Source organism: Erythrolamprus reginae, chromosome 1 (assembly GCF_031021105.1).
Source record: "Erythrolamprus reginae isolate rEryReg1 chromosome 1, rEryReg1.hap1, whole genome shotgun sequence".
NCBI lineage: Eukaryota > Metazoa > Chordata > Lepidosauria > Squamata > Dipsadidae > Erythrolamprus > Erythrolamprus reginae.
The window spans coordinates 278,177,329-278,201,593 of record NC_091950.1 but is presented as its reverse complement, the minus strand read 5'-3'; the positions used below and the strand labels follow the sequence as shown (position 1 = coordinate 278,201,593).

Here is a 24,265-nt window from a genome sequence, read left to right as displayed (position 1 = left end):
AAAAATGAAATTACCTCATTTTTGGGGTGAATGGATAGGAGTGTGGGTGTATGTAACAGAAAGGGAGGGAGATGTAATGTTTGATTACAAAATAACGTCTAATATTCCTTTATTTAAGAAACCTTGTATTGTGCTGCCATTTTGGATGCTTGTTGTTGCTAGATTGCTGCATGCCAGCATTGAAAGGAAGCCAAGTGATAGAGTATGAAGCATTCATAGAGTTCCTTGGTTTTAACAACCCTCTCAAAAAAACAAAGTCTGCAAGCTGCTTTGTGGTATACATGCTTGGCAAGCTCCTCAGCCATATGTATATAATCTGAAAGGATCACTATAAAAGCAGAATTTGTACCAATTCCCCACCTCCGTGCCATATGCTTGAAAAACATCTACTAAGCCAGATCCAAAGATGGGAATACAACTTTAATTATACTTTTGACATTAACAAGACAAAATTCAATCTGTACTTTTTTTTTAAAAAAAATTGCACATTCAAAAAGGCAGCATTGCTTATATTTAGCCAAAATCTTAAGAAACAGGGATCCAACACTGTTATACTGTAATGCATGTATCCGGCAAGCTTGCAGACAGAAGACTACCCAATCACAGTTGGCATACAGCAGTCAGTGTTGGTAGGATGGGAGCAACAAATACACAAAAGCTCTATTTGCAATTATCTTTTTGTTTCTGTGCATCAACATATACAAATATTCTCAGCAAAGGCCCACAATATCTTTGTTGGTGCATGCTGCTGCTCACTTAATTCCAGTAATTGACAACGCACTGGAAAGTTGGAGTCAGGTTTTCTAAAAGCTGCATTCAAATTCTTTTAATGGTGGCAAAAGCAGAATTTTGGGGGGAAATAGCGCTTAACAGTACATTCCTATTACCTGGGAGCTTATTTACTTTTTCTACTAGATTATGGCTTTCAGGACTGATGAGCTGTGTTTGCACTGCAGAATTAATCCAGCCTAATGCTACCTTTTTCTGAACTTATTACTTATTTTCTGAACAGATTACCAACCAGGCAATAAGTCGCACTAAGTGATAATTGATAGGCAACTATCACTTCCTGCAGTCAGGGTCTTTATGTCCATTTTTATATAATATAGTTGCAATCTGAGCGTTAGGGTCAGAGAGAGTAAAAATAGCAAATAATAATCAGGAAGAAGTACATAGAATGTGCCCTGACAGTGAAGCCAGCACAGAGACATATTTAATCCTCTTTTCCGTGGCCACTCTACACTGCTGACTTGGAACATCTGGTTTAAGACAAAACCGCCATGGGATAGACGAGTAGGACTACCAATGTATTATTTATCTCTCAACCACCACCTATATTACTATTACTCTTTCACTTTTGACTTTACAACTTTCTTTTGCCATGGCTGCTAAGCAGATCACTGCAGTTGTTAAATGAATCATTTGGCCATTAAGCAAAGACAGCTTTTCCCATTGATTTTGCTTGTTGGAAGCTGGCTGAGAAGGTCACAAATGGGAGTTCTCAAATGGGATGCTAAGGAGAGCATACTGTAAATGCAACAATTGCTAAGCACTCAAATTTTGATTGCATGATCACGGGAATGCTGCAGCAGTTGTTAAATATGAGGAGAAGTTGCAAGTAACTTCATCTGGTTAATTTGTAGCTTCAAATGATTTGGTGAACAAATTGTTGTAAATTGAGGACTGTAGTTTATGCATGTCATGCATGAGCTTGTGGGAGAAAATCGCTAACACATAGACACAAGCCCTTTCCTGCTCTTAATCCAAACTAGTATCATAAATAAGCCCAATCACATAGATTACCATTTTATCACATCTCTGCTCTTTTCTCCTACAAGGAGAATTGGGGAAGGATAATTAAACTGTATATACTAAGAGTGTTATGTTTGTCTCTGATATCCACTTTCTGGTTATTTTAGATGTTTTTTTAATATTAGATTTGTTTACATTATAACACTGTTATTATTATTGTCGTGAGCCGCCCCGAGTCTTCGGAGAGGGGCGGCATACAAATCTAATTAATAATAATAATAATAATAATAATAATAATAATAATAATAATAATTATTATTATTATTATTATTATTATTATTATTATTATTGATAGAGAGCTATGTTTACTCACTAGGAGGCCCCGTGACTTCGAAAAAGAATCTTCCTAGCTTTGGCAACATCTTCTGAGTCTTTCTTATTAATAGACTTCAACTTTTAGACTCCTTCTCTGAGAATATTTCCTGGGTCAGAGGTGAAGACAGAGAGAAGCAAGAGAACAGCGAGATTCCTTGTTGCAAATATCAACATGCTTACCAGGTTTTCGCTCAGTAGATTCCCACAGTGAAATAATGGGTAGGAATTTTCAGGAAGGTTGGGAGAATAATAAGATGAAAGCTACTTTCTGTAAAGGGCTTTTTAAATCTGTTCTGAAATTATAGGAAGGTCATATTTAAAATAGTGCTTCTCTGCCCCTAGAAAAGCTGGATACACAATTTTTTTTGGTCTTTGCAATGTTTAAATTTTCCTGTGTTTTATATGAAAGACTTTATCCACAGGAATGAAACCCCTCAAGTCGACCGATTCCCTCCTGCCAGTGGTTGCTCCAGATACTGAAGTAAACATGGACGAAATGCTTACCTTCTTTCTCAGAGGTATGCAACTCCATGCAAAGAACAACAACAAAAAGGGGAAGGGAATGAAGTGAGATAATAAGTAATGGAAAGCAGAAAGCATGCAAGCAGAATATAATTTTATCCCACTTTACATTCGTAAGAATGTTGCTGATGTATCATTAGGATAAGTGAGTATTCCTTGCCCAGCCTTTCATTTGGAATATCATACCTGAGCCAGGTTTTACTATTTATTTTAAAACATTTGAATACTGTACTCACTTAACAATTCCGAATCCTATTTTTCCAACACTTAAATTCAGTATACTATATTAGAGGAGATATAATGAGAAATGGCAATAACAAAACTGTACGAGTATGTCGGGAGGCTGGTATGCAAATGGTAGCAATTTGCTACTTTGCTGTATTTTCTCATAATAACCTAGGGAAATTAATTACAGGTCCTTATAGTCAAGGCTTGAAAAGGAGCTGAATTAATATAGTTTGCCCGGTGTGATTCAAGGCTGTGCTTGACTTTAGCTCAAGTCTCTGAGGTCCACTTTCTGTGTTAAATAAGAATATAGCTAAATTCCAATTTTTAAGCAGTGGTAGGCACTCTATAAACATTAGCATAGTTATCTGCCGAAGAGAGACTAACTTTGGCTCCTTGGAAGTCTATCTCGCACCCATGTTTTGAAAAACAAAACCTTAAAATAAATTAAAAGAGTTTAAATAAAATACACAATAAAAATCAATGTTAGATTTTTATGCATAGAAAACAGATTTAAAGAAAGGTTTTTTTTAAAAGATTTAAGCAATATGCAGTTTGTAAGCTTAATACACAGCTGGGAGAAGTACAAACCGTAAACAAATTAAAGAAGCCATAACCCCACCGAGGCTAAGCTGATGTAGCCAGCACTGGATCCAGTATCAAAGACCTCTTGTTCCTTAACAATTTTCTACAAGCAAAAAACCATTTTGCCATATGCAGTAGAAGATTTCACTCTTTATTTCTTACAGATGAGCTCGCCAGGTTTTTATCCTTACATATATTGTCTTGCATATCCGATGATATATTTGTTGAATCATTTTTAGTCTCACACGATTCTTTTTCTGTATCTTCCAAATGTTTACAGTCTTGGCTAACATTTTCCTTGTTTTTGCCTTTATGTTTTTTAAAATGAGAAATAGTCTCCTTCTGGTTCAAAGGCTCAACAATGTCCATTTTAGAGTTGTGACATTCAGCACTACTATTTTTTACCATACTGTTCTGCTTAACAACTTCAGGGGAGCCGGTTTTCTTACTCTGATCATTATCTGTAACGTTTTTAATATGCTCCGTCTTTTTCTCGTCATTTGTTTTATTCCTCGAGTTACAACTGTCAGATACGTTCTTGAGATCTTTTGTCTTTTTATGTTTACAAGTAGAGCTGTTGCGAAGGGACACAGGTGAAGACAGCTTTTTACTTGGTTTGCTTCCTTCCGGCTTCTGTTTCCTTGGTGGGCCCCATATGAAATGGTCAGAAGGCGTGTAGTGCTGTTGGGCAAATCGTAGAAGTTTTCTCCTCTCTCTTCGATCTCTAATGGTGTACACAAAATATTCCAAAGCGCTCTGCTTAATGTTGGGAATGGTTTCTTCCACCAGAGCCTCGTGTAGAATCAATTTTACAAGAGGAGGCTTGAAACTCTCATAACCAAGTTCACCAAGGCTCTTCAGAATCCGAGTGATTCTCAGATAATTATGTTGGGATCTGCAAAGAAAGATAAATTGGATTCAAAATGACAGGAAGAAAAAATAATTATCTCAGAGGAAAAATTGTAGCTGAAAAAATCATCACTATTTGTACTCTTGGTGAAAGAAGGATTGGATGTCAAGCATCAAATGAAAGGTCTTATAGATAAGTTGCAATCTTCTGTTATATGTTACGGAATATAAATCTGATAAAAGTAGCATCCCTCTCCTCTGACTGATGGTCAGAGGCCAATCCACAATAAAAAGAGAACTTAGAAATTTGATAAACTGGATCTGAAACATTGGCACTAAAAAGTAGGTATCAGTTGAATTTTTGCAAACTATAGATGTTGTTAAAAAGTTGGCAATATTTTTAGTGGTTACCATATTTGGTCTTGCGGAGGGAAATCAAAAAGCTATTAGTCAAATGACTAAGATTTCTAACAATCAGGTTTTGCCAAATGCTATGAGTGACTGAACAGACAATTTAAAGAATATAACACAGTGACTCAACCTCTGTGCCTGAACATACACAAATATGGCTATCGTACGGAAGACTAATATATCTGCCTAGTGTCATCCTAATAGGGAAAGCACCAATTTAGGCCAATGTAAAAAAACAAAAACCCTCCAATGAGAAACATGGAAGATGTCATAAAAATATCTAAGGATTGTCCAAGAGAGATCAGTAATTGCGTGATAATGCAAATGAGTAAATTTAGCTCTGTCATTTTGAAGACCTAAATGCCAAATCCTCCATAATCAAACCTTGATGGTACAAAGAATAATACAGCCACAATATAGCAAATCGGAGTCGGGTTGCCTGCATACAGATGCTCTCTAGAACAATATTTTCAATGAGAAACTGATATGACATTTTCTTAGGCAGGCTCCAACTGATACACAGGAACAGTTTTTAGAAGTCTAGACTGAATAGCTCCTGAGAGGGGGGGGGGTAAACCCATACCTGGCCACCATATCTCAGGAAACCCACAATCTTGGCTTTATATAATTTAATGGCTACAGGAATGCAATTATTGATTTGATGGGTTCGTATATTTTAGAAAACCACTAGGGGCCATGGGGGTGGGAGAGTTTCTTATCCAGCATTCATGTAATTGATTATTCCAACAGTGAAAATTTAGAAATGAATACCCGTTTTCCCCAAAATAAGACATTCCCCGATAATAAGCCCAATTGGGCTTTTGAGTGCATGGAAATAAGGCCAAGTGCTTATTTCAGGGTCCAAAAAAATGTAAGTCAGGGTCCTATATTTGGGGAAACATGGTAATAACATATCAAGTCCTTAATTTGATCAAATGCGCTATTATTAATTAAGACCAAAACTTATTTTTGAATAGTTGATTTCAAGAGATATCCTAAAGGTGAAAGTCACCAGTGTTGCTAAGCATCTACATAGCCAGTAAGTACCATAATTGAGATGGCCACATGATAGTTTCTTGTAAGTAAGAATGGGAATTGATCATTGGGCAAGAGTTGGAGGACAAAAATCTAGCTCAGCAAAGGCCAGGACTATGGTATGAATATAGATTTTAAACAACAAAGTGTATAAGTAGTAGCAGTTGAACCAGATGTTTCTGGAGAACATTCTGGTTCTGGAACAGAGAGAATTCAGATCAGGTGAGATCCAGGTTCTGGAACATTTAGCTGAGAAATAGTTTAGTCCTTCTAACTTTTATACTACTGCTGAGTCAAGGTCAACGCTTGACTTTACTCTTCCTAAAAGAATTTGAAGAAAATTAGCACCATTGATTCATGCATTCCATCTGAAAGGTATCACCTCCTGAACCTGCCTTCCAATATTTGTTTAACCTAGGTGCAGCCAATGATGCATAGACAAGCAAAGGTTATGAAAATGACATCACTGTTCAAGCCGAATATCATCACCAACAAATGACTCCATTATGGAAATTGTCCCATGGTTCCCAGAAGTGTCTTTCTATTCTCATACAGATATATAAAATGTATCAGTGCTATATTAATTGTATTCTATGTCTTGATAAAATTAATATTACATCTTTTTTTCTACTTTATCTTTTTTAATGTGGGAGAGAATGTTACTAAATGAAAAGAAGGATATTGGATTCAGAAAAAACAAGGTGTGGAAACGAGATAAATTATGTATACTTCTCTTGCCTTTAATATCATTGAGCAACCTCGTCCACGTATTTCTCGACTGATGACTCTTTAAAGTTTGAACAGTTCTGTTACTCCCATGGTCATGTGACCAAATTTTGGTCATTAAGCAACATGTCCACATTTAGAAACATAGAAGACTGACAGCAGAAAAAGACCTCATGGTCCATCTAGTCTGCCCTTATACTATTTCCTGTATTTTATCTTAGGATGGATATATGTTTATCCCAGGCATGTTTAAATTCAGTTGCTGTGGATTTACCAACCACGTCTGCTGGAAGTTGGTTCCAAGGATCTACTACTCTATTTATGTTCATTTGTAGCATTCCAGTCACATTTCTATATTTGTGCCAAAAATTCAGCACTTTAGTTTTTAGCAAAACTGTGTTGGTGGTGAATTAGCGGTCTGCTTAATGACTACCACAAAAAAAGATTGTAAAATTGAGTTGGTCTCATGACCACCCTATTTTACAACCATCACAACCTATGACCAAGAGGGAAGCAAAATATGGTAACTGCTTAGAAAAACAAATCTGGAGACAATTGTCTGGTTTTCAGTTCTCAAGCATTTTCAGGAGACATAACTTACTCATTCAAGTGCTGGAATCTTTCTTGCCAGTTAGCAGCTCGTGCTACATTCCCAGTTTTATCAATTAATTTTATTCCGAAAAACTCCAGCATCATTTTGTAAGCTAACAGGAATCTTCGAATCGCTTCTTTTGTTTTTTTGAACTCCTGCAACAGATTTTTTACAAAAACGCACAAACACCAAGAGCATTAAATATACGAAATTATTCTAGTTTAAATGATTAAGTATTAGCATTACATTATGAGTTAGATGGTTTACCTCAATTTCACAGGTTGTTAACTCTTTTGCATAGAAATTCAGTCCTTGCTCTCTGAGTGGAAACAACCTACATTCAAAACAGATGTACAAGTTTTACTGAAACTGAAATGGACTTATCCAGTTTACTGAAAATAATTTTTTTTTTAAAAAGATACCAACCATTGTATGTAAGTGTGATTGTGTTCCAACTTTTCATAATCGCCTTTCCATTTATTCAGGACTTCTTCAATATAAACCCCTATAAATATACCAAAGAACATAACTTTCTAAATAACGTTCAGGAATGGAGTGTAAATATAAATATAAGTAAAAGTAAAAATCTAAAAAAAGCATTTTTAGCTTAGTACTTATTGCTAAAATGAATACATAAATGTTTTTTCAATGGTTGAAGGATAAGGATAACTGTTAACTGTTGCCAAAGATGAAGTTAACTGTTGCCAAAGATCAAACAAGTCATTTGCCTTTCTTTGCCGGTTGAAGATCTCTAAGGTCTCTTTCACCTTCTATGATTATAAGATTCTAAGTACGGCATAGAAATCTAATTAATTAATTAATAAAACAGACTGTCAGTGATGCAAAGCTAACTTCAGAATCATGGTGTCAGAAAGACATTTAGAAGGACATGAGATTTCCTGAGACTTCTAGAGCAGAGTCTCCAACTTCGGCAACTTTAAGACTTGTGGACTTCAACTCCCAGAATTCCTCAGCCAGAAAAGGTGGCTGAGGAATTCTGGGAGTTAAAGTCTGCAAGCCTTAAAGCTGCCAAGGTCGGAGACCCCGTTATAGAGAACCTAAGCTGAAACACACTGGAAGGATTTTTGATCTCTTTCCTCCATTAAGTAGGACAGCAAATTCTCACTGCAGCAATGTACACTGATGTTCTAAGTCAAACTCAGGGTAATGCCCCAAGGACCTATTTTGAGGGAGAAAATGGTGATGAGAACCCTGGCAAACAAGGTAAAGGAATAATAAACTCAACTTCGTGTGTCTTACTTCTATGTCAATATGCATAAGATAGAACTATAAAGTTAAATGCGAAGTGGAACTTCTTTGAGCCATCTGATTTATATAGATCTGCAACCAAATTATGTATAAATGATACATTGATCGTGGTACCGATTACTTACCATCAGGTTTAAAGGGAATTTTGTTCTTATAAAAGCGGAGGTTGCACAAATCATTCTGGTATCTCAGTTCTTTAAAGTTCTGCTGAGCAGAAAGGAAGACAAATGCAAAAATACTCCATAAGAAAATAGTCTGGAATTGAAATCATTACAGGTGTAGACTAGAAACAAGGTAAATGGATAAAACATAACAAGGTAAAATGGATTAAACATTTTAGGAAATTTATCGATATTGCAGATAAACCAATAAAATATAGCAAAAGTAAATGTAGAATATGTAGAATAGCTCAGGGTTGAATGAGGGGTTCCTTGGTGCTCACTGAGCTTGGTTGTTTTTTTCTTGTAGATGTTTAATTACCCAACTAGGTAACATCATCAGTGCTACAAGGGAGAGGGGTTTGCTCTCTGTTTATATGCTCATAGCATGTCCTGTCTGTTGGTGGGTATGCTCTTGATACAAATTATTGATTATGGTATTTACTGCTTGATTGTTAGTCTAGTATTAATTTTGGAATATGGTATGCGTTATTAGGCTACCATCCTATAGTCCCTTATTTAGAAGGAATTGTTATTTAGTTGAGCAAGACTGATTTTGAATAGTAACTTACAGTGTACAATTGTCCTGTTCAGTTTTAAGTACAATCTCTTAAACCAGCGTTAGGCAAAGTTGGCTCTTCTATAACTTGTGGACTCAACTCCCAGAATTCCTGACCCAATGATGCTAGCTCAGGAATTCGAGGAGATGAAGTCCACATGTCATAGAAGAGCCAACTTTCCCTACCCCTGTCTTAAACAATCTTAGAAACACAAGAGTATATCTATGTGGTTGCTAGGAATTGAAAACAACTTGATGATACATCAATCAATCAATCAATCAATCATAAATATGTTCAGAAAATAAAGAAAACCACTTAAGTTAAAAGAAAGCTTGCTTTCGAATAAGTGTATATTTCAAATAGCTGATACATAAAATAAATGGTAAAATGATTATGAGCTCTTTACAGTTTCTCTTTTTTTTTTAGTTTGTCATTGTTTGGATTTCTATATGATATGTAACAGAGACAAATTAATAATTGCACTTTAAGGGTTGTGTTATATAGTTCATTTCATTTCTTAATTTTTAATCTTGGGCTTTTCTGCAACAACCCTTTTCTTTTAATCGACATGGAAGCTATAGTAAACTTTTAAAATACAAAACCTAAGAAACTGTAATTGTTCCCCAGTTGAATTCTCTATACAGGTATCATTAAGAAAAATAATAATTAATAAACATTTGAAATAAAATATAGCTGTATTTAATCAAAATGGCAATTATGGGAGCTGGTAGAATTCACCAATATCTCCTATTATTCGTTTTCTAAGGCCACTATAATTTTTTTCTAAAAAATTAAGGGTCTCCCACGGAATTTAACTTTAATACTGCTTTATTTTAATACAGAATACAAAATGTTCTTACTGGATATTGATGACGATATTTATATAAGTCTCTTGCAGCATAAAAACTTCTCTTTGGTTTAGCTGTCACATCAACTGATTCATCCCCCTGAAAAAGAAAATCTCAGTGAGAAGCAGTAGAATGAGCATAACCATTTAATTTAAGTACTCCTCCCAAATAATCTTCAATTTACAGAATTTCCTTTGCTAAGCAAAATGGCTAAGCGAGTCAAACCTGATTTTATGACCCTTTTCTTTTTGCCATGATTGTTAAGAAAATGCTGCTGTTCTTAAGTGGTCACGGCTTGTTGATTTTGCTTGTTGGAAGCTACAGCTGGGAAAGTCACAAAGGTGACCCTGGAATAACCACAACCATCATAAATACGTGCACCACTGGCCACAAGTCTGAGTTTTGATAACCTGACAGTGGGGAATACAGTGGTGGCAAGCCCAAGCACGAGAATCGGTCGTAAGTACCATTGTAACTTCAAACAGTCACTAAATGAATGATTGTAAATCAAGGACTACCTATATATGAAGCATTTGGCAACATGAATTTATATTATTTGTGCATTCCACTCTTCCTTTTTCCCATGTCAGCCCAGTTCTTTTTCTCTTGTTTTTGAGATCCTATCTAACCACAATTCTTACACCTTTCTCCCCAGATCTCCTGAAGCTTGGAGGATCTTCCAAAACAACTCTACTTAATGTCTACCAGTTCCAGGTATGACTGTCCCACAAAATGTTAATGAACACCACAAGTAGGCAACATGGAAGTTTTACAGCCATATGTATCGCTAAGCCTTTTCAAGGAATCTTATTTGTCTTTGTTCTGTCTGGGTCCCCCCAGACGCCAACACCAACTAAAAAGAGTAGCCAGACACACTGGTACAAAGCAAAGGCAGTTTATATATTTGAAAGCAAACACAGGTAACAAAAACTGTTCTTACAGACAGGAACGTTATGAAGCTTCACAGAGGTTTCACGACGGCCAGGCAATAAAACAGGATTCTTGCTGGCAAAAACAACACTGGATGTAATAAAACCCATGCCTCCCCCAAGTCTTCAGCCTTCGAAGCCACAAGCCAGGATCAGAGACACCAAGAATCGAAGCAAGGTCACAGGACTCCCAATTGATAACTCTCCACAATACAGTAAGGGCGGGCCTGCCTTTTCAACCCTGCTGAGGAGAACCACACCCAAACCCAGCTGTTACCAATTCAGGGATGGAAATACCTTGTTAATTGGCCCCTTCTTTGGGCTGCCCGTCTCTGCCTAATATCTATGATAGCCTGGGCGTCTTCATCTAATGAATCCAGGCTACTCGCTGGGGAGAGCCCCCCCCCGGGGGGTCTCAGGCTGCTCTCCCTCCTCCTCCTCTTCCTCTTCTGCCTGGTCCTCCCCCTCCTGTTCATCGTCCTCCCCTTCTGAGCATGGATCCGGCAGAGTTCCAGCCGTTCCCTGAGGAGCCTCAGGCTGAATCACAACAGTCTTCAAGACTAAGATTTAATGTTTCCCACTATGGCTTTGATAATAAGCCATGGCACTATTCAGTCTGATCACCTCTCTCAAAAAAACTATCTTAGGTTAAGTTTATACATTGTGCTAAGTCACATACAATGCTTATAATCCAGACTGTAATATAATAAGGTAAACACTATAATAGAGTTGTTGGTTGAGATTGATGGTTATAGAAACTGAATAAATAATTGTCCGAGAACAACCATCTCAATCAAGAGGGTGTCTTAAGTAGGCAATTAGTCTGGACTCATTATGTAAGCAAAACAGGCTAAGATCTATCTATCTATCTATCTATCTATCTATCTATCTATCTATCTATCTATCTATCTATCTATCTATCTATCTATCTATCTATCTATCTATCTTTCTTTCTTTCTTTCTATCTATCTATCTATCTATCTATCTATCTATCTATCTATCTATCTATCTATCTATCCATCCATCCATCCATCCATCCATCCATCTCCCTCCCTCCCTCCCTCTCTCTCACACACATACACACCAGTAGTGGGTTGTAAATCCCATCGCTACTGGTTCGCCCATGAGCACAAGACCACTTGCACATCCTGCAAGGGTGGGCGGAGCCTCCCACTGCTGCTACAGGTTCGCCAAACTGGGAACAACTCACCACTGACCCACACCCACACCCTCAGCTAAATGCATTTGAAACTTATCTAATCTTTCCCAGATGAAAGCTACCAGTGTGGGGAGATTCCTCTGAAATAGGCATAAAACAATAAGGTAGCTTAGTTACACAATGAGACATGAGATCTGTTTGTTCATGCCTGACATGAATCCAGTTTTTATATAACCCCATTTTGTATATAAACAAAGGTATAGATATAAATGTTACAGGTTTTATTGTGATGTTCCCACTTTTTGAAACAATTGTTATTATGTAAATCAGAGGACCTGTATATATATAATTAAATATAGGAACTATCACATGCACATTGTCATATAATTTTCATATAACTGTGACTTTGCAGGCAGTCCTATAAACTTCTGTGATGATTAAGGTGGAATCACTGTGATATATAAATAAGCACCAATTTTTGAGTAATCACTGACCAATTATATTAAAAGAATGAAACCATTCTGTATTACAAATTAACATATTTCTTTATCAACAAAATTAAAAAAACATGTAGGAATTATGTAGCATTCTTATAGTCTTAGCTCCAGATTTGGAGTTTTGAAAATATTTGATAAAATTCTTCTTTTCTCAACTCTTTTTAGAATATTAAAGTACTTAGAATTCTTGAATATTTTTTTCTATAATCTGCTAGTTACTACCAGCAATAGCAATAGCACTTAGACTTATATACCACTTCACAGTCCACTCTAAGCGGTTTTACAAAGTCAGCATATTGCCCCCAACAATCTGAGTCCTCATTATACCAACCTGGGAAGGATAGAGGGCTGAGGCAACCTGGAACCTGGTGAGATTTGAACTGCCAAATTGCAGGCAGCCGGCAATCATCAAAAACAGCCTGAAGTACTGCATTTTAACCACTGCAACTCCTAATATTTTTTCTTCAAAGTTTTTAATGTTTTAATGGCAATACATTTTTTGACTTGTAAACCACCAAGAGTCATTGACTGAAGTGAGCAGCTATAAAAATAGAAGGACTGAACAAAAGACAGAACGAATGAACAAACGAATGAATGAAGTTACCATTTCTGTTCCTGAAGCAGCATAATAAAGCTAACTCAAGTCATTGTTCGTGGATACAAATGCTACAACTTACATCAACTTAAAGTTTTGATCTGTGTAAGTCCAAATGGTATCATTCAATACCCTTCGCATAACTAAGTTATTTTAGACATTCTAAGTACGTCAATAACATGAAAATAGAATTGGCTGTGAAATCCCAGAGCAATCTTTGGAATGTCACCGTGTGCCATATCAACAGTCACTAATCATAGTCTGAGCAATACTTTAAAAGTGTTAGAACTGTTCACAAGCAGAGAACTACTATGAAAACAACTTCTAAACCTTTATTTCTGCACACTAAAGAAGACAGACTTCCACCGGAGAAAACTTCACAAAATTCAACACAATACACTTTAAAATAGCAATGTAAAATTGAATACTTCAAGTCAAAGCTAGAAACATACACTCATTTCTGGAGGAAGGTAAAAACAGTTTGAGAGAGAAATCTATTGCATGAACCTTGAAACACAACTGCAATATATCTCAGTGAACCTGTTCCCCTACTCAAAGCTAACTTGAATAAACTGTCACATAAAACAACAGGTAGAAGTAGTTTTATTGTGAACAGATAGTTCACAAAGGAGTATTTCATTTCCTTATTATACTGGGGACATCATTTTAATATATACAGTATGTTATGTTTGACCTCGGGGTGGGTGGAAACTAAATAAGGAGAGAAGCAACTTAGAACTAAGGAGAAATTTCCTGACAGTTAGAACAATTGATCAGTGGAACAGCTTGCCTCCAGAAGTTGTGAATGCTCCAACACTGGACATTTTTAAGAAGATGTTGGATAACCATTTGTCTGAAGTAGTGTAGGGTCTCCTGTCCAAGCAAGGGGTTGGACTAGAAGACCTCCAAGGTCCCTTCCAACTTTGTTATTGTTCTTATTTATTTATTTATTTATTTATTTGTTTGTTTGTTTGTTTGATTTATATACCGCCCCTATCTGAGGATTCAGGGCGGCTTACAACATATAAAGAACAGTGTACATCAAATCCAATTAATTAAAGTTAATAATCTAAAAACCCAAAAAATACAATTAAAATGCTCCCATACCCATTCAATCAACAAGCTCACAATACATTCCTCAGCCAGGGGACAGTGTCTAATGATCCCAGGCGGCATAAATGAGTCTTCAGATTCTTACAAAAGGTGAGGAGGGTGGGGGCACTACGAATCTCTGGGGGGAACTGATTCCAGAAGGCCGGGCTCCCCACAGACATTGTCTACTTGATGGGACCTGTAGAAGGCCAACTCTGTGTAACCTAACTGGTTGCTGGGATTCAAGCAGCAGGAGGTGGTCCCGCAAATAATGTAGTCCCATGCCATGTAGGACTTTATAGGTCAAAACCAACACTTTGAATTGAGTCCAGAAACCAATTGCAGCCAGTGCGGAGTGTTGGAGAAACATGGGCATGTCTGGGCAGGCCCATGACCACTCGCATGGCTGCATTCTGCACAATTTGTAGTTTCAGAACACTCTTCAAAGGTAGCCCCATGTAGAGAGCATTGCAGTAGTCGAACCTTGAGGTGATAAGGACATAAGTGACTGAGAGTAGAAACTCCCTGTCCAGATAGGACCACAACTGGTGCACCAGGCAAACCTGGGCAAATGCCCCCCTCGCCAAAGCCAACAGATAATACTCCAAGGTCAGCTGTGGATTGAGGAGGATGCCCAAGTTGCGGGCCCTCTCTTAGGGGAGCTTGTGCCCCCCCCCAGGGTAATGGATGGACAGATGGAAGTGTCCTTGGGAGGCAGAATTCACAGCCACTCCGTCTTGTCAGGGTTGAGTTTGAGTCTGTTAGCACCCAATCCAGACCCTAACAGCCTCCAGACACCAGCACATTACTTCCACTGCTTCACTGAGTGGACACGGAGTGGAGCTGTATGGTTATCATCAGCATACTGATGGTAATCCACCCTGTGTCCTCAAATGATCTCACCCAGCGGTTTCATGTAGATATTAATGGTAGACCGACCCTTGAGGAATCTAGGAGTCGACCTCTGACCTACTAACAGCGACTGCGACCGACCAGAGAGGTAGAAGGAGAACCACTGTAAACCATCTTCTTCTTCTTCACATTCTCCTCCTCCTCCTCTCCCTTACTCCTCCTTCTTGTAGGACTGAGATACTGGACCAAAACATTAACTGTAGCAATTCCAAACCAATTCAAATGTTCAAAAGTTTTGCATTGTTCATTTCCTATTCTATAGACACACACACACACACAAAATCAACTCCACATATTTGGTGCTTGGGATCACCAAATATTTTCTTTACAGTATCTATAGAACAGAGGTGTCAAACTCAAGGCCTGGGGGCCAGATCTGCCCTATGGGGTACTTAGATCTGCCCTGCAGAGCTGCCCATGGCACTCCCCAGCTGTGTTTTCACTGGCAGAGGATTGCAGAAGACTGTGACATCTGAAAATGGAGCTTGGAAGCCTGTTTTTTCTGGCAAAGGACTCGGGCCATCACAGGCACCCCCCGACACAAGTGACGTTGAGCTGGTCATGCCCCCCCCCAGGTCAAACAAAACTCTGATGCAGCCCTCAATGAAATTGAGTTTGACACCTCAGCTATAGAATAATACTTTAAAAATAGGTATCTTTCTCGCATTTTTGAGAACTTGCTTAAATATTTGATGCCCCTGCAATCTCTTGTACTCAACTGATATGGGTAGGATTGGTTAGGAGACCACTAAAAAGTAGCGAGGTTGTAGGCTAGATTGCAAAAATTAAAAACCTATCCCAGAAAAAAACCAACTGTACCAACTGTTCTGGTACAAATCAACTTTTCCCAGTCAGATAACTCACCACAATGAGGTATCACAGATCATTTTATTACAGGCATTCTCACAATAACTCACAGTAATGATACAATTCTTCCAACTTATGTACAATTGCCAAGAAAATTACATCAATGTGGCTATGAACTCACCAGTGGAATTTGTTTTGAAATAACTTTTCCTATTAGCAAGAATGACATTGCCTATATTTTATCCAGCAAGAAAAAATGATCCCTAAACAAAATCATGTTTTTAAAAAAACTAAAAACCTGTTAATTGACAGGAGGAAGAGAGATGTACATTTACCATTGCACATAAATGGCAAGGAGGTGGAGAGGGTTGGTAGTTTTAAATTTCTGGGTATTTATATCTCAGAGGACCTCTCATGGACTATGAATGTTAACATACTTGTGAAGAAGGACAGAAGAGGCTGTACTTCCTGAGAATGCTCAGGGTAAATCTATAAATCTATCTCAGCATCTACTGCTGTCCTACTATTGCAGTACCATTGAGAGTGGCCTGACATATGACATTCTTGCATCGAATGGGAAAAGCTCTATAGAGAATCATTAAACCTGCCCAGAATATCATTGGGCTCCGGATACCAGCCCTGGATGATATCTTCGCACCTTGCTGTTCTAGGAAGTTGCACAACATTCTCAGAGACTCTTCTCATCCTGCTTACAATCTATTTGGATTGTTGTCTTCTGGCAGAAGATACAGAACAATTAAAACTCGGAGCACATGTTTTCTGAATAGTTTTATCCCAGAGCTATAACTGTACTTAATAATGAACTAAACAGTCACCATCAGTGAGCTGTTGGACAGTGTTACTTTGTCTGTTGTGTGGATGTTTGGGTGGTTCAGGGTGGAGAATTTATGGCAGGTGGGGCATATTTTGGGGGATTGTTATGTGTGTTGGGCCTGATCTTTAGGTGTTATGTGAATTTCGTTGTATGTGTATACTATGCATACACATAAAATGACAATACAGTATTTATCTAATTATCTAATATACCATAAAAATTCTAGTCACTGAATCCATATATTTACCTGTCCTTCATACCGAGCATGTGGGACTGATGATGACACAATCAAATTAGGTTTCCTAAACTACAGATAGTCCTCAACTTACAACTATTCATTTAGTGACCAGTTGAAGTCACTACAGCACTGAAAAACTGACTTATGACCATTCTTCACACTAACCACCATTGCAGCATATCTGTGGTTAGGTGACCAAAATTCGGACACTTGGCAACTGGTTCATACCTATGACAATTGTGGCATCCCAGGGTCATGTTCTTTCTTCTACAACCTTCTGACAAGCAAAGTCAATGGAGAAGCGAGATTCACTTAACAAATGTGTCACTAACTTAGCTGCAGTGATTCACTTAACAACTGTGGAAAGAAAGGTTGTAAAATGGGGCAAAACTCTTTTTAACAACTGTCACGCTTAGCCACAGAAATTTTGGGCTCAACCTGCAGTCATAAGTCAAGGACTCCCTGTATTAGCTATTCTGACGGCTACAGTGCATTAATTAAATAAGATGTGCACGCATATGTGTATGTCCACTGACTTAAACTAACACTAATCCAAGAAATACTTTGACTGAAACATCTGTAAATATTAATTAAACTTGACTTAAAATGAACAAAATAACTATGTTTAAGAAAGAATATGAAACTGCATATCCAGAATCAGGGTTGATGTTTTCTGATGTTAGTAACATTCACATAGACTTCAGCTGTGGTTCAGAGCTGCAGATTAGGAAATAATAAGCACCCTTACAGTGCAATCCTACATACAGTATATCTATTCAGAAATCAGTCGCATTGTTTTCAAGAAGGCTTACTCCCACGTAAGTGCACACAGGCTGGCATCCATTCTGTTTTAGTGGCTCTTCTTTTCATTAGTCATACGTCTATTCTTAACCACATTGTATTAGGTAAAGCACTTTAATCATTATCCATCATTTTTAAAGATTGGAGCCTCCCAGAAATCCAAAATAAAGCTGAGCGTGAGATTTGCATCTCTGCATCTCAACAATATTCATCTGCTCAGAAACTTTACCAACTACATAAGACACCAAGAGAAACTGATACAACATTGTTACTGTATTGTATATTGTATTGCATTACATTCTATTTCTGTAACAGTTTTATTAGTCTTCCTTTATAATTAAAGTAATGCTAATTATTTTTCTCATTATCTAGAGTTGGGCAACATTGAATTAAAATAACTAATGATCTATCTGTCAATCTCAAACACCTTGGAATGAAGGCTTTTATGCATTGTGTTTAGACACTTGGGGATACAGTACATCTTTTAAGGAATATATAGCTATTATTACATACCAATCTTTTGCTATAAACTGTATTTTATTATATCAAAATCTCTGGGCAGTGGTTATTTTTAGTGGTGAGGTTTCTGCTAGCATCCTGCTCCTTACAAACTAATATGTGGCAAATGAAATCAATGATTAACGTTTACAACAATATGATTCTAGGACCATTAACATTACGCAGATGGATTTAAAATGATTACTGAACTATAAGTGTGTGCCAGGAGAGAGGTAGCAAATTTATAATGCCAGACTAAGTTTTGCCTGAATAATTCCAAAGTCCTTGAGCTTAATGCAAATAGAGTTCCACAGATTGACAACTCAAGTCTTCAAATCTTGAAGACTTTGTGGACTCATCTATGAAGTTTTTTCAATAGTATCTGTATAGTTGATATATATGTATATCCTGCCATTCTACCCATGACCAAAAGGTCAAATATTTAAAGCATCTATAATTTTTTTTAAAAAAGGGATGCAGTAACTTAAATATACTGGTGTTATGAAGGAGAGCTAAGAGAAGTAATTGCAAAAAACCTCGTAATTCAGTGTAGAAGTTATATTTTCGAAGTTAAGTTTTCTTACCTAAAATTCAAATTTAGAAGCATAATTTGAAAACTGCATATTATAATTTTCAAGTTTAGTAAACTAAAACCAAAGTAGTTATATTGAGAAGATAGAGCTGCTGGAAAATAATTATTAAATAAAAATAGTGGAAAGTTTGCGGTATAGTCTTTACAGAATGTATCTTTCCACATTTTAAGAGAAAACGGTACTCTGAATTCTATCAACACACAAAATAATACAGATTTATTACTATATACAGTATTTTGCCCTTTCCTAAATTTCAGAAATGTGTGTGTATGTGTGTGTATTTAAAAGACATCATGTATGCATATGTCCATTACATTTAGCAGGACTGCCTTTAGGATATACAGTGGTACCTCGAGATACGAGTTTAATTCGTTCTGGACCTGGGCTCTTAAGTCGAGCAGCTCTTATCTCGAACGACTTTTCCCCATAGGAATTAATGTAAATAATTTTAATTGGTTCCAGCCCTCAAAAAACTCACAAAGTTAGTCTAAATTATGCAGAAAGACATGTTTTTAATGAAGAAATGTACATGTACATATAAATGAATAATGAAGTTTCTTTCACTTAACTTGTAAACTTTCTTAAACTTTTAAATTTACATATGTTCAACTTCTCTGCCACCCAATCCTGTAGGACAGAGGTCCCCAACCCTTTTTGCACCAGGGACCGGCTTTAAGCGATCAAGAGAGGAATGGGTGAATGAATGGACGGAGGGTGGGAAGGAAGGAAGGAAAGAGGGAAGGGACAGGAACAGAGGAAGGAAGCAAGGAAACTTATGAAAGGGGAGAGTAAGAGAGGAATGAGTGAAGGGAGGGAGGGAGGGAAGAAGGTGGGAAGGAGAAAGAAAAGAAGAAATAGAGGAAGGGAAGGTAAAAGAGAGAAAGAAAAAGAGCAAGAAAGAAAGAAAGAAAGGGGGAAGGGACAGGAACAGAGGAAGGAAGCAAGGAAACTTATGAAAGGGGAGAGTAAGAGAGGAATGAGTGAAGGGAGGGAGGGAGGGAAGAAGGTGGGAAGGAGAAAGAAAAGAAGAAATAGAGGAAGGGAAGGTAAAAGAGAGAAAGAAAAAGAGCAAGAAAGAAAGAAAGAAAGAAAGAAAGAAAGAAAGGGGGAAGGGACAGGAACAGAGGAAGGAAGCAAGGAAACTTATGAAAGGGGAGAGTAAGAGAGGAATGAGTGAAGGGAGGGAGGGAGGGAAGAAGGTGGGAAGGAGAAAGAAAAGAAGAAATAGAGGAAGGGAAGGTAAAAGAGAGAAAGAAAAAGAGCAAGAAAGAAAGCTGCAAGCACCCCCCGAGCCCCCCTGCAACCTTTTAAAACACGCGCGCCGCTTCGCAGCTGTCTCCTGAAGCCGAACGCGGAAGTTAGCATTTGGCTTCAGGAGACAGCTCCTTGGCGCTTGTATCTCGAATTTGGGCTTGTAAGTAGAACAAAAATATCTCTCCCCTCCCAGCTCTTATCTCGAGTTGCTCTTAAGTAGAGCAGCTCTTATATCGGGGTTCCACTGTACTGTATATAGGATTGTACTGCAAAGCACATTGGAATGTACAAACACACACACATTTTGAATGGTGTGTGTGTGTGTGTGTGTGTGAAAAATCTTAAATGTAAAGCTCTCTGAAATTTGGCAGTGTCCTAACTCCTATACTTTTAGAGCAGTCATTCTATGGCAGCAGACAGTCCTATAGTCAAACAGTCAAAATAGACACTTTACAATTATTTTTTCTTTTACAATGATATGAAGACTGTGAATTGGAAACAGTACTGAAAGCTGACCTCTCCTTAGAGTTTCCCAGAAGGGAATAACAATTAAAAAATATCCATTCTATGAATAGCCAATAACAATTAAAAAATATCCATTCTATGAATAGCCACCTGAGATAGAAAGAGGGAAGTGGAAAGAAGTACAGTAAATTGGATTCAGATGGAATAATGTAAAGCAAAACAGGAATGTGATTCAGTTTATTGTATTTGAACAACGATATATGTACATTAAGCTGTATTTGAAGCTGTATGTTGATTGTGGAGAAAAATAATATTTAAAAAAAACTTTGGGGAAAAATATATCCATTTTAAGTTTTTTCCCCCCCTAAAGAAAAGAAACCATCAGAGAAGCAGAAGGAAGAAACATCAATATATTTTATCTCTTGAAGTTCTATGGAGTTATTTTAGTTCTAGCCAGTGAAACTCACTTGGGATTGGTAAAAGCCTAGAAATAGTTGCTCTCAATGAGACCCTCCAGCAAATCTTGAAACTGCATTTTGCCTTCACCCACACACCATTCTCTAAAGTATGAGGTTGCAGAGGGAAAGCAACTTGGATTAGGCACCTTAATATTAACAACCACCACAGTCTGCCAAGGAGGAAACCCAACAAACCCCAACCCCAACTCCACACAGCTCCTCTTTTGCACAACCATGCCCCGGGCGTGACAGGAAAGGAAAACCAAAACCAGGCGGAATGTCCAAGCTGAGGCAAGAGGTGGCAAAACCAACCCCGCAGCTTCCCGATATTCCCCTCACTTCGCCTACCCGCCGGGGGCGTTTTCTAACACAGTAAGGCGCGCCTAAGCTTCCAACTCACCAAAGCGTGCAAATATCCCAAGGGGTGGCGGTGGGGCAAAAAAGCAGGGCCGAGTGTGAAAAGGAGCCCGAAACAGCTTTTGTAATCTTTTCCCACCCGCACGCCCATTCCAAAGGAAAGCGCCGCTCAACCTTGGCAAGAGGAGCGCAGAGCTGCCAAGGTGAGCGCCGACGGTCCCGTCCAAAAGGCGCCCGGGAAGAGCTCCAGCGCGTGCGCCCCCCCCCCCTCTCTCTCCTCAGCCCGTCAATCTCCCTTCGGCAGAAGTTTGCAAGGGGTCCCGGCGGGTTACCTGTTCGGGCCCGGGGGCTTCGGTCTCTCCCCGCTCCATGCCCTCGGCTTCGTCTTCTTCGGCCACCCCGTCTCCCCCTTCTTTTTCCTCCTCCTCTTTCTTCTCCTCCGCCACCTGCTCCTCCTTGTCCTCCTCCTCAGCAGCCCCTTCGCGCTTCTCGGTGGCTTCCGGCCGGCCGCCTGCCGCAGGGAGCGGTTCTTCTGGCGGCGGCTGCTGCTGCCGCTGCTGCTGGTCAGCCGCTGGGTCGTTGCCGTCGCCGCCACCGCCCGCCTGCTCCAACGGCGGCCCTTCTTCCCCGCCGCCGGGATCCTGCAGCTCCGGCTCCGGCTCCAGCTCGGAATCCGTCTCCCAGGTCGAGTCGCAGTCCTCCACCGTGGTGGGCTCCTTGAAGCTGACTCCGCTCAGCAGACTGCCCATCGGGGAAGCAGTGCGGGAGCCCGGCGACTCCCTTGGCTTTTTTCCCCCTTTCCCTTTCGGAAACGCAAAGCGGGCGCGCGTGGCGGTGGGAAAATCGGCCAGGTCGGAAAGAAACGCCGTTCCCGGAGGCCGGACGGTGGGCTGGTGGGCGGCTGCGCCGGGACCGCCACAAGCCGAGCGGCCGAAAGCGACGAGGAGGTCGAGGAGGAGGGGGAGGCGGTCAGACGCAGAAGGCAGAAGCGACAACAGCCAACGCGCTCTGTGCTGCTTCCTCCCTCCCTCCCTCAATCCCCAACCCGCAAACACGCGCGGGGGTGGGGGGGAAGAATGCGAGAGGAGGAGCCGAATGCTTCGGGATTTCCACAGGAAACACTGAAGGCCGGCCCTCCCTTGGCCGCTGCAGCAGCGGCGGCAGCAGCAGGTGCCGCCTGAATGAGGAAGGCGAGCGGAGCCCCAGGCGCGAGGCGAGTTGGGCGGCGACACGCGTGCCGTGGCCGCCTCAGGAACTTCCCTCTCCTCCCTCCCCCTCGGCTGCCGCCTTGAGGCTGGGCTTGTGTAGGCCTCTGATAAGCCTCGGAGAGCCCGAGAGAGGAAGAGAGGGAGGACGGGAAGGAGGCGGTGTTGCCAGCACCCACCAGCCCCTCTATGCAAACTGGCTTTAAAAAAAAAAACTCTCCCGCCTTGAAGCGCATTGACTTTTTAGGAACAGACCCAGTGGGGAACAGAGGCACCTAGTGGGACGCTTAATCCCTCAGGCGGGCCAGGTTTGTGTGTGTGTGTGTGTGTGTGTGTGTGTGTGTGTGTGTGTGTGTGTGTGTGTGTTGGTGAGAAGATGCTGGGAACTGAAATGCGGTTCAACTTTGGAGGCAAAAAAAAAAAAGGCAGCAGGAGCGCTTTTTTATTGACGGGGCTCTTCCCGCGCCTCCCTCTATACAACTCGGCGGGTGGGAAATCAACAGGTGCACCTTCGTGCTCGGAAAAGAAGAGTTTGTTGTTAACCTGCGGCTGTTAAAAATGCGGGAGGGGATAGCTTGAGCTCTGTGTGGCTTCCAAACGTTGCCTTTTAATTAATGGCCTGCTGTAACTACCCCGCTACTCCTTCAGTAGCAATAAAAATTCATTAGAGGCACTGGAGTGGGTTGTTGTGGGGTGGGATTTTTTTTGGAGTCTGATCCAATATGCAGATTTTTCATTCACAAGCGTGATCATAGAATACAGGAAAATGGCACTTTAGGAAGAATGGGGAAATGCTGTACCCTTTATGATTCTGACTTGCCAGCTGTTTTGAACCCAGGAAAGGTATTTAAGAAATTGGGCAAGATTGGTCTAGATCTGTGATGGCGAACCTTTTTTTCCTCGGGTGCCGAAAGAGCATGAGCATGTGCTATTGCAAATACATGGGTGCCCACACCCTCATTCAAAGCCTGGTGAGGGTTGAAACAGCTTTCCCCACCACCGGAGGTCCTCTGAAGGCTGGAAATGGCCTGTTTCCCGACTTCTGGTGGGCCCAATAGGCTCGTGTCTGGCCCTCTCCAGGCTCCAAAGGTTTCCCTATAGCCAGGAGAGTAAAAATGCCCTCCTCCACCCCTCTGGAGGCTCCCTGGAAGCCAAAAATGCCCTCCTAGAGCCTCTGTGTGAGCCAAAAAATCAGCTGGCCTGCACACATGCGCATTGGAGCTGAGCTAGGGCAATGGCTTGCGTGCCAGCAGATATGGCTCTGTGTGTCACCCGTGCCATAGGTTCACCATCACTGGACTAGATAGATGTTTGAATATAAACTCATCAAATCAAAGAGCTGCAAATGCTGTGACAATAGTGCCCACACATGTCTGCCCAACATGTGGCAGAACATTTCATGCCCGTATAGGCCTTACCAGCCACCTGTGGACACATTGCGTACAGCCCACAACCCATTAGATGTAACGGTCCTCTGTGAACATGATGGATGAACATCATCATTAAATCTCAAGGCTAGATTGGAAAAAAGACCCTCACCATTCTCTTTCATTGGTATGCCCATAAATGTCAAACTATTAAGTAGGTAACTGCTGAATATTAAAACACAGAAAGCAGATAACATTTACCTGGCATGCTGATAATGATGAAGAACTCCATATTA

General features: G+C 39.8%; 1 protein-coding gene across 2 annotated transcripts; it reads right to left on the bottom strand.

Moving 5' to 3' along the window:
* Nucleotides 1–3,354: 3,354 nt before the first annotated feature.
* Nucleotides 3,355–22,459, bottom strand: OGFRL1 (opioid growth factor receptor like 1). Of its 2 annotated transcripts, none has more exons than XM_070739002.1 (7): nt 21,730–22,459; nt 9,920–10,006; nt 8,467–8,548; nt 7,499–7,577; nt 7,340–7,406; nt 7,082–7,227; nt 3,355–4,354 (listed from the first exon to the last, which is right to left on the bottom strand). In XM_070739002.1, exons 1-7 carry the CDS (start codon nt 22,144–22,146, stop codon nt 3,604–3,606), a joined length of 1,629 nt encoding a protein of 542 aa, XP_070595103.1. In that variant the 5' UTR covers nt 22,147–22,459; the 3' UTR covers nt 3,355–3,603. The 2 variants fall into 2 exon arrangements, with proteins under 2 accessions (XP_070595103.1, XP_070595094.1); XM_070738993.1 differs by having other exon boundaries at nt 8,467–8,545; nt 21,730–22,433.
* Nucleotides 22,460–24,265: the final 1,806 nt, after the last annotated feature.